Source organism: Salvelinus alpinus, chromosome 28 (assembly GCF_045679555.1).
Source record: "Salvelinus alpinus chromosome 28, SLU_Salpinus.1, whole genome shotgun sequence".
Taxonomy (NCBI): domain Eukaryota; kingdom Metazoa; phylum Chordata; class Actinopteri; order Salmoniformes; family Salmonidae; genus Salvelinus; species Salvelinus alpinus.
The window spans coordinates 14,474,203-14,485,588 of record NC_092113.1 but is presented as its reverse complement, the minus strand read 5'-3'; the positions used below and the strand labels follow the sequence as shown (position 1 = coordinate 14,485,588).

The window sequence follows — 11,386 nt, the reverse complement described above, 5'->3', positions numbered from 1 at the left end:
TAGTTAAATAAAGGTTAAATAAAAAATATAAAACATTTAAGGATTCGGTTAAAATCGGGTTAATTCATTTGAAAGTATATGGAGACCATCTAAACAAAATTCACAAATCTGAAGGAACTGTGACAATTTCTTCGATCTTTATATGTTATCTTATATTGATTCTAAAAACAACCAAGACACAGCAAATTCAGCAAAGGTGGGTCTCTTCTTCATGTTGGCTCGTCCTCCATGCCCCTCTCCTCCTCCAACTCCTGAGACCTACCTTGGAGTGCATCACGTGGTCTTAGTTCGTACAAATAACTCGCAGTAGAGTTTTCCAGTAGAGAACGAATCGGAGCTCTGTTATATCAGCAATTATCAGCGACAGTAACTATCTTCAGATACTAAGAATAGGAGAGAGACACTTGGACCATCCGGGAAGTAAGGAATTGCTTTTTCTCGTAAACTTTTACTCGCAAAGACATTTTGGACATCTTTGTGGGAGCCTCAGTCACTTTCGTTGGGTCTATCTGAGTGAAGTTTGCCCACAGCGCTGCTCAAGCTGCTCCTCTGAAAAACAGACTTTATCACCCGACCGTCCTTATCTGGTGAGATAATACTACGAGAGCTCTTGTGTGAAATTGTATTCCTCTTGTGCACACTGCAATCAAGGTTTTATGTGATTTGCGTTACGATTGATAAACATATAGCCTATACATCACACATATGGCTCCTCTATCTATTGGGGGTTGATTAGGTTCCTATGATTTAATGACATGGTGCAAGTCGGGTGTTCCTCAGGATATCTCGGGTAGCTGATTAGTTATATCTACATGCAAAGATATGGGAGACCATTAGTGTCGTTTGAATCCATTAAATGTCAATCACAATGATACAGATAATATATTACTCTTGTTATTGATCAAGTTGTTTTCTATTTTTCCTTGTATTGCTACAGCAGTTATTTGATTGTGCGATTTACATCAATTTACTTTAGGCCTAATTCGTGATATTATCCATAGATTGACCTAAATGATAGCGAACGTTAGTTTAAAGAGAAAGGAGAAAAAAATGTACTAAACAAAAGATTAAGATAAAAGATGGGTCAAAATACGCCTCCGGCTGTTCAGGCCACAGGTGCGAATTGTAGACTGCTGGGTGATGTTTCTGCTTTAATTAGTGGACACAATCCCTCAATTACAGGACACATTTGTTGATTGTGGTTCTTTCCCCTTCATTCAGGAGTGGATTTGTTAATTATCCGGCGACTGGATAACGAAAAACCGCCGACGATTTGCCGAAGTGTCTTTACGTGACCCGTTTTGTCCCAGGAGTCAGTACCCATATTCTTCCAAATAGGACGAATATACGGTGTCAGAATGTACCAAAGCCTTGCTTTGTCATCCAACCAGTCCCCATATGCACACGATGCAGGGAATTATATGCACCCTTCAGCGAGTTCCCCCGTGTACGTGCCCACTACGAGGGTGCCTGCTATGCTGCAAACCCTGCCGTACTTGCAGACATGCGAGTCCACCCATCAGTCCCATGGCCTCGGCGGGCATCATGGCTGGCCTCAGACTGGCGCAGACAGTTCGTCCTTCAACCCGGACAGCCCCCATCCACTCCCCGGGTTCTCCTACTCTCACAGCCCGCCAGTAAGCAGCAATACAGGCAGGGACACAACCTACCAAAACCCGCTTGTGCTCAGTAACGGTGGTCGAGCCGACCAGTATGGCAGCGCTTTGGTACGGTCTGTTGGAGGATCGTACTCGAGTCCCTACGCGTACATGAGCCCTGAGATGGCAACCTCTTGGACACCAGGCCACTTTGAGAGCGGCATGATCAGTCTTCAGGGACGGCAAGGTTGCCTGTCTGGGAGAAGGTCCAGTTTTGGTACGTAACAGTCTTTGATAAATAAGGCGAACCGTGTGTTTGTTTGTCTAACAATTCCACTCAAACCGAAGGGAAATTGTCATATCAAATTAATGTAGGCTACTCGTATTTAAAAATTGTTTCACTTATGTATGTGGAGAATTGGTGAAGGCCACAAATGAAAAGAATTAGCACATAATCAACAACAAAAAAAAACAAAAATTCATATAGCAGGCCTAGTCGTCCTTTACTGGCCTATAGAAGCACTACAGGAGGCACACTAAACATATAGACCTATATTTCAATCAATCTGAATCATGGTTATAAGATTAAATGTTGTGGATAATTCACCTTAAATCTTTTCCAATATTTTTTCGATAACAGGTCTTTATTGGTTAGATCTACTTTTGCAAATGAGGCTATTCGTTTCTGTGGCTGTCAAGGGTTAAAGGGTCCCGTGCTCTGATCTCTCAATTTTCAGCCTGGTTGTTTCTTCAGTTATTTATTGATGCGATTGAGAAATCCCATTCTATGTGGTAAACTCTAGCATCGATTGTACTCAGTCACTGGGATTCAATTAGCCTAACAAAAGTAACCTTTTTGTCAGCGTTCACAATACACATTCTTTAAATGAGAAGGTTGCTAAAACCAATTAATTAAAGTGCTAATTTAATCCCCACTACCTGTCAGTTTTCTTTTGCAGTGTTTTGATTATCAGTACAGACATTCACTAGTGAAAACTGTCCAATTGTCACCTTGATCAGATCAGACGGAAAAGTGATATTTGGAAATGCGTCTGCAATACACGTTTGGCAAGCAGCCAACACGTCCTTTGAAGGTGGAACATCAAAATGCCTATTACGTTTAACGTGTTTTGAAGCAGGATCTTTCCCTGTTGTATGGATATGAGGACGTCAGTTTCTTGTAGGCATATAGCCCATATCCAGGATTTTTTTATGTAACCTTTATTTAACTAGGCAAGTGAGTTATTAAGATCAAGTTCTTATTTACAATCACGGCCTACACCAGCCAAAACCGGACGACGAATCACGGCCGGTTGTGATACCGCCTGGATTCGAACCAGGAGTTATGTAGTGACGCCTCTAGCACTGAGATGCAAGGCCTTAGACCGCTGCCCCACTCGGGAGCCCAAACAAGTAATCTGTTGATTACTTCGTTTCACATCAAAAATAGGAACGCATTTTCATCCTGGTGAAATGAATTTGTGGATTTTCTATTTATTTTGGATTTGCTGATTTGCTGACTTAAAGACCTATACACATTCGTAATTTAACACATATGGTGTGTGTGTGTGTGTGTGTATTGTTATGTGAGTATGTATGTGTTGTGTCTGTGTCCGTGTGTATGTGTGTGTGTGTGTGTGTGTGTGTTGTTTTGTGTGTGTGTGTGTGTGTGTGTGTGTGTGTGTGTGTGTGTGTGTGTGTGTGTGTGTGTGTGTGTGTGTGTGTGTGTGTGTGTGTGTGTGTGTGTGTGTGTGTGTGTGTGTGTGTGTGTGTGTGTGTGTAAAAAGTGGGCTTAGTCATCGACACCAAGTTTGGTTTAAGTGGTGGTCAATATATTAGATATAGCACTTACATATCTCATGGCACACTCACATTACGCACACATTACGCATGAGGAAAATAAGACATTCAACATGATTTAAAAAATATATAGATATATTTTTAGGCCCTACGGTTTTTTCTATTGTTATTATTGTTTTCAACATTATTGTTATTGTTTTTATCTATTGACCCTCTTTCAATATGTGGACAAGGAATTCTAGCAATTAATTGTAGGAGGCCGTCGCCTGTCAGTAGCTTGATTGATATGGGGACCCCTGGATCCTTAACACTGATAAGAGCCCCATTGACATTCCACCCGTCTGAGCCCTGTGCCTCGCCAGCCGCCCTAATAGATACGCCAATGACCCTGTATCCATATTGATACATTCGGACTAGATATATTTTAATCACCGAGATGGCTTTAAATTCTACTCGAGCGAGCTAAGCCGGGACATTTATCACGCGCTGACGCGTTCTCTTCACGATATGGGTTTACACATCAAAGATCATGTCTGGATTTTTTATCTTCCATTTTTTAATTTATTATAGCCTATCCTTTCTATTTATCGAAAACATACAACATGTGACCCAAAAACTTTTTTTTTACCCAATATCCAAATAGGCAAACACATAGCACTTGCAATCGAAAATAAATTATATTCCTCTCATTTTACAAAATTATCCACATTTAACGAATTATGCAATTTAACTAAAGATGATCAAGGGTATTTCCATAACCAGTTCCAGCCATGTTCATGTTTTGCTCAAGTGTGATCATGCATTAAAACCAACGCAACAACACATACAAAAAATATTAAAACTCTAAATGTTGTCTTCATCAAATTACAGACATGTTGGAGGAGTTCCCGGGAGAGGGTCGTGAGTGTGTAAACTGCGGCTCCATCTCCACTCCTTTGTGGCGACGAGACGGTACCGGGCACTACCTGTGCAATGCCTGTGGCCTGTACCACAAGATGAACGGAATCAACAGGCCGCTCATCAAACCACAGAAACGCCTGGTAAGCACCATAAAAGTGTATATAACTTGTCCTAGATATATCTTATTGAGTAGAACCATTATTATGCCCACATATACAAAAGTATGTGGACACCTGTTCTTCGAACATCTCATTCCAAAATCATGGGCATTAATATGTTGTTGGTCCCCCCTTAGCTGCTTTAACAGCCTCCACTCTTCTGGGAAGGCTTTCTACTAGATGTTGGAAAATTGCTGCGTGGCCTCGCTTCCATTCAGCCACGAGAGCATTAGTGAGTTCGGGCACTGATGTTGGGTGATAAGGCCTCGCTCATAGTCGGCGTTCCAATTCATCCCAAATGTGTTCCTTGGGGTTGAGGTCAGGGCTCTGTGCAGGCCAGTCAAGTTCTTCCACACCGATCTCGAAAAACCATTTCTCAATGGACCTCGCTTTGTGCACGGGGGCATTGTCATGCTGAAACAGGAAAAGGCAATCTACAAACTGTTGCCACAAAGTTGGAAGCACAGAATCGTCTAGAATGACAATGTATGATGTGAAGTTAACATTTCCCTTCATTGGAACTAAGGTTCCTCCACCAAACACAGATTCGTCCGTTGGACTGCCAGATGGTGAAGCGTGGTTCATCACTCCAGAGAACGCGTTTCCACTGCCCCAGAGTCCAATGGTCGCAAGCTTTACACCACTCCTGCCGACGCTTGGCATTGCGCATGGTGATCTTAGGCTTGTGTGCAGCTGCTCGGCCATGGAAACCCATTTCATGAAGCTCCCGATGAACAGTTCTTATGCTGACGTTGCTTCCAGAGGCAGGTCGGTTGCAACCGAGGACAGACAATTTTTACACGCTAAGTGCTTTAGCTGTGAGCTTGTGTGGCCTACCACTTCACGGCTGGGCCGTTGTTGCTCCTAGATGTTTCCATTTCACAATAACAGTACTTACAGGTAACCGGGGCAGCTCTAGCAGGGAAGAAATTTGATGATCTTACTTGTTGGAAAGGGGACATTTTATGACGGTGCCACGTTGAAAGTCACTGAGCTCTTCAATAAGTCCATTGTACTGCCAATGTTTGTCTATGGAGATTGCATGGGTGTGTGTTAGATTTTATACACCTGTCAGCGACGGGTGTGGCTGAAATAGCCGAATTCACTAATTTGAAGTGGTGTCCACATACTTTTTGAGCTGTTAAAAGAGTCAACGAGCTTTAAAAATTGAGTTTTAAGAATGTTAATGACTAAATGTATTGATTGATTTGGTGGGTTTTGAGAAGAAAAAAAGTCATATGCAGATATTAGGTTTTTCTAGGTCAAAGCAGTTAACACAGGAATTGGTGGTCAGAAGGAGGTGGGAAAAGAATGGAACATAGTGGGTCAGTGATTGTCTGAAGAAGGTCAGTGTAGTAGAGTGAGAGAAAGAGGCCTTCACTGCTGTCTTTTTCCCAGGCAGGAACCAGCCTCTCAGAGCAGCTGCTGTGAATTACCCCAGCTCGGCTCTGCCTGTGCTTGTTCTGTTTTTATTTGTCCTTCAGTGACCTTGCCCTTGGGTTGTCTGTTTTTAGCCAGATCTGTATGAGGCAACAGAACAGCATGACTTAACAACCGTGTTTCTGATGAAAAATCTCACTTGTGTCCAATAACAAGCTGATAGAGAGGCAGGTTCAGCCAGGAGTACTTAGTGCTTAGCCCAGCACTATGTGAAAAATTTCTCATGTGAAGTCCTTATCAGTACATTGACTGTTTGGTTTCTCCATGGATACTATGGCGGAATCTTGTGCACAATACACAAAAGGAAGTCACTTATAGTAAAGGGATACTTCACCCAAATACATTTTTTACACAAAGTATAACAGAGTCAGTAACACAATATATGTACTGTATATATTTTTTGGGGGGGCTGAATTATTCCGTTAAGGTGCTCATTCTCTAGACCTGTCATACAATCCATCTTTAACTGGTCTTGTCCTTGGTCCAGCTCTCTCTCAGAAGAATGTCTGAATAATTCTTTGAGTTGTCTGATTGGTTCTAGTCGGTTATCGGTTATTGATCGGTTATTGATTGGCTATTGACGCCTTGTCTTTACTTCTCCATCTATAGCAGACCACGTCTCGCCGGGCTGGCCTGTGCTGCACTAACTGCCTCACCAGCACGACTACGCTGTGGCGTCGCAACGCAGAGGGAGAGCCTGTCTGCAACGCCTGTGGCCTGTACATGAAACTACATGGGGTAGGTCACACACACACACACACACACACACACACACACACACACACACACACACACACACACACACACACACACACACACACACACACACACACACACACACACACACACACACACACACACACACACACACACACACACACACACACACACACACCTTTCCCATGGACCCTACACTACTCATATCATCTAATTTACACAACGTTTGCCCTGGTGGGATCCTATGTAAAATCCTGCTGTAAGAATTAGCCCCTATTAGCCTGGCAGTGCAGTGTGGGCTGCGTATTGTTCATGTTCTGTAAAAGCTTTCCAAGGTCATCATGGATGTTGTTATCAAAAGAGAGGTGGGAGGAGGGGGTCATTGTGTGTGTTTTCAAGGCAAGCTGGCCTTTGTTACAACTAGGATCTAAATTATTGGCCTCTCCTCCTCTTAGGTCCCCAGACCACTGGCCATGAAGAAGGAAAGCATTCAGACCAGGAAACGGAAACCTAAGATGCCCAAGTCCAAACCCTCAACAGGTAAGAATGGGGAATGGAAAGAAAGATATAGAGAGAATGTCTGAAGTGTATTCAGGTTGATGATGTCCTGTACCTGTCAATCACCCATATATCTGCCTGTCTTCTTCAGGAGGGTTGTCAGCCTCAGGCACCAACTCACCGTCCTCCTTGTCTGTCTCGGAACATGCATCTACGATAAAGAGTGAACCCAACATGGCTCCCTCACCCTACGCCGGACAGACCGTAGCCTCTGTGTCCCAGGTAAGGCTTCTCACTCCTGTTTATCACTACAGCTACTTTATAGTCTAGCAAATTCAGCCCATTAGTTCCCACTAAAGACCTTATCATTGTGGTCCGTCATTTAAATATCCCATTCTATTCTTTGAAGGCTTCATCACATCTGGACAGTTCAGGACATGTCGACATCAAATACGAGAACTACCCCTTTACGCCCACGTCCATCGCCCCACAGAACTCCTGGTGTGCTCTGTCTCAGGCATGAGCTTGACCGCAGCTCACCGTGTTCTGATTCTGGACCCAGCTCAGCTCACTGTGGATAATATAGACTTGTGACAAGAACTACCTATTATAGACTTACTCTCTTTCCCATGGCTGGAGGGAGGAAAAAACAGAAGGAAGCGACGGCAATCAAGTGGAATGTATAGAAATAACTTTTTACTGGCTACTATCAATACTATTTCTAGTTGTAGTTTTTGTTGTGGTTGTCTTTGTTGTTGTTGTCATTATTGATATTTTTCTAATATCACCATCACAGTTTTACGTGGTATTTCAGCCGATAACCAGAAACAGTTCAACAAGTTATCACGGAGTGTTATTCACAAATCCAGAAGGACAAAACACGCAAGTGTTTTATTACCTCTGAACATGTTTCATTACTAGCGTGTAGATGATTAACTTCTATATACATTATTTATGTTAAGATAAGAACAGTCATGAACCTCCAAAGCCAACATGTCATATCCCAGAAGTCCATTCCCTTCTAGAATGCCTTGTGTGTTCAAGGTATGAAATCTAAAATAGAAAGAATACATTTACATGTGCTTTCTATGTAATGAATTGCATAGTTGTTCATTTGACAAACGATGCATATATTTACACAGATACTGTATATACTGTATATGTTATCAGATATGTTGAAAGTGCATAAACACTTTTTTATTTTAGATGTCATAATTGTGTACTTGAATTAGTTTTCATTTTTTCCAAGACCCCTGTTCTATTAGTTCCGCTTTTGACAATGTGCTGTCTGCTCATTTAAAGTGCAATGACTTAATTTAAAAAAAAATAAAGACAAAGAAAAATACTTTTATTTTAATTGTTTTGAATACGTTCATCTAATTTTATTTGCTGTGTTTTTGTTGAAATATAAGGGAATTCTATTGTTACTTTATAACCTAAAATTGTTCAGAGACTTGAGTCTACTTTAGTTGTATAACCAAGTCTGATAGTCTCGTTGGTTTTGCAATGCTCTTTGAAATCTGTTTAGTTTAATAAACCGATAAATTAATTGTTCCTTGATTTTATGAAGTAACTTAAAAACAATTGTAAAATAATCCACTTTTATTTTATTGTTTACCTTTCAATAATTATTTTGTGCATGACCTGCCATCCTAAGTTATATATAGTAGATGACTTAAAAATCAGTTTTTACTTGTCTCTGATGTGGACTGCAGGGTTATTTCCATAACCGCTGACATCCTGTGTGATATTTATAGTCAAAACAATTGTTTGATGCCAAACTACAGATGCAAGCTACATTATAGTAGGCTGTAAAACATTTTTTGGTCTGTTTATTCAATATTTCAATTAATATTTGGTTTCAAACTAATGTTCTCGGGTGGGTTCTGTCTGTATATTAGAGTTCTTTGCTATTGTATCCTTCTCAGTAGTCTAGGTGTATTTGGAAACTAGGGAGTATCTGTCCTGTCCGGTTATATGGTTGTCGTTGAACATGTATGTGTGTGTGTGTGTGTTTGTGTGTGTGTGTGTGTGTGTGTGTGTGTGTGTGTGTTTCTGTCTGTCTGTGTCTGTGTGAGGAGGGCGTGTGCTCCTCTTGCTCAAGCCAGTGTTGTCGACCAAAGGTTGGGTTCCAACTGTGCTTTATGGCCCCTGGGGACTATGCCTGGCTGGCACGCGTTGGCCCCGGCACTTGGAAATAGTGGCGCGACAGCGACAAACCATAAGCTTTACTGCCTCGTGGCGACACAGAGGCAGAGGTGCCGCCACTACCCTCCTTTTATGACTATTTGCCAATTTGTTTCTGTACTCTTATCTTGTGTGGTGGTAGTTGCTGCATGAGAGAGTAATGTGTTGTATGATGAATGGGTCATTACACTCTTACACTCAATAGCTCACTTGCAGAAGCATGACGGGCTATGGATGGGCATTTTAGAGCATTTTGGGTTATGAACCTCAGGACAAAGAAGGATGGACACGCCGCGTAAAGAAATACCATCGTCCTTCCACCTCGCCGTGTTTGTCTTGAAAAAGATTTTCTTTCTGATCACATGGATATTGTGAATTATAAGTAACAATTGTATGCAGGTAAACAACAGCCTCCAACCCCCCCCCCCCCCCCCCCCAGCTTCAAACACTAACCCTGTTGTGTTTGCATTACCCCACCCCCTTGAAAGGGTCAGTTCTAAGTGCTATATAGTGCTAAATAGACAGGTCCACACAGGGGAGCGGGGTCAATCAGGACCCTAGGAGCCTGAGCCACATTTACATTCAATAGCCGGTGAGTTCGTGTGGTCGTTGGCAGTGTAAAATATTTGGGACTTCTGGAGAGCCAAGTGGTCATCTCTCACAGCCACTTGCTGGAAGAACTACCCATAGAAGGAGGCTATGCAAGGCCATGTATTTTGTCCTGCACCCACTCTCACTCTCCCTGTCCTGTAGCTCTGTGGTTAGCCTTTGACTCAGTATTCTGCTCGACGTTGGAGCTGCCACTGTCATGCTATTTACTATTGTGAGAGAAAGTTTACCACTACAGCTAATCTATTTTCTGAGACAGCCAAGGTCGATGACTAAAACCTTGTGGCTGGACCTAAGAACACCAATGCCAGCGTCACTGAAGTGTCAAGGCCATGATTGTTCTTTGTTAGATAGTACTCTTTAGTTTCTGTAGTTGCTCTACTATGATGTCTTCGATCCATCCTTCTGGGAAATGTATGTGTGTGCGATTCCAGTCCCAGGAGAGATGTTATCCCCCTGCAGGTCTGTAGCGCTCTGTCTTCTGTGATGTAATTAGAACGGCTCACTTGGGGGTCCGACAGATAGACCAACAGAGGAAAGGCACAGAGAGCAGAGATAGTGTGAGTGACTGAGGCTGAGGTTCATAGCGAGCGATGGCTTTTCCTCTTGGCCAGGCAGCAGTAACACAAGTCTTTCCCAGGGTCGCGCACCCCGGCCACTCCATTCAATTATTCCTCCGTCCATGGCGGAAAACAGGATATTGTCTTTAAACTCAACAGTTATCCTGATGGTGTGTATGTGGTTGTGAGTGTAGCGGGGTGGCGGGAGTAGGGAGGGTAGTGCAGGCATTTATTTAGGTTAAATTCAGCTCTTAAATCAAAACTTCCACGCGTTGTCTCCACAGTGATTCCCCAAAGGCCTCACTCATCGCTCTGCGTGACAGGGTGCTTAAATTGAGGAACGCAGACGTGTGTGCTTTGGTGTGTGTGTGTGTGCGCGTGCATGCGTAAGTGCGTGAGCGTATGTGTGTTTGCATGGGTTTTGATTTCTCAGGGCCGGCCAATGGATGATGTTTTTCCACTACGGCGTGTGAATGCCTTTTGCATGTTATAATCACTGCAGTGTCCTTTCTCCGTCTGTCCTAGTGCAGGATTCCAGGAATCGCTTCACAGTTTCCTCAGTCAGGGCAGAAGAGATAAACCCTGAACTTATGTACCCTCTAAACACCAAAAGGGGTTATGTCACTCACAGTCCTACTTTAGTTAGCAAAGGCCAATGAATGACACAATGAGTTACCTAATGGCCAAATACTGTTTCAGAATAGTCCTAACACTGACAGTTGGAGACATTTAGGGTAGTGTTCTGCAAAGGCCACAGTTCCAAGAAAAAAACTGTTCCTGCAACCTAATTGTACCTTGACAAATGCTTTAGTGGAAAGACATCATCAACCCACACTGATCATAATGCGTAAAGATATGAGTTCTGTCCAAAATGGAAGGGAGTTAATAGAAGTTTATATTTATTTTATCTTTATTTAAC

At 42.6% G+C, this 11,386-nt stretch overlaps 1 protein-coding gene across 1 annotated transcript; it reads left to right on the top strand.

Moving 5' to 3' along the window:
• The first annotated feature begins 290 nt into the window (after positions 1-290).
• On the top strand, positions 291-8,665 carry LOC139557241 (transcription factor GATA-5-like). Its single transcript, XM_071371772.1, has 7 exons — positions 291-587; positions 1,222-1,875; positions 4,269-4,438; positions 6,506-6,634; positions 7,069-7,153; positions 7,263-7,393; positions 7,521-8,665. The coding sequence occupies exons 2-7, from the start codon at positions 1,359-1,361 to the stop codon at positions 7,632-7,634; spliced, it is 1,146 nt and encodes a 381-aa protein (XP_071227873.1). The 5' UTR covers positions 291-587; positions 1,222-1,358; the 3' UTR covers positions 7,635-8,665.
• Positions 8,666-11,386: the final 2,721 nt, after the last annotated feature.

What these genes read in the sequence shown, in the direction of transcription:
- LOC139557241 (XM_071371772.1), top strand. Translation starts at nt 1,359, where the DNA reads ATGTACCAAAGCCTTGCTTTGTCATCCAACCAGTCCCCATATGCACAC. An exon ending in TCAAACCACAGAAACGCCTG is followed by an intron (nt 4,439 to 6,505) that starts GTAAGCACCATA and finishes CTCCATCTATAG; the next exon opens with CAGACCACGTCTCGCCGGGC. An exon ending in CCGTAGCCTCTGTGTCCCAG is followed by an intron (nt 7,394 to 7,520) that starts GTAAGGCTTCTC and finishes TATTCTTTGAAG; the next exon opens with GCTTCATCACATCTGGACAG.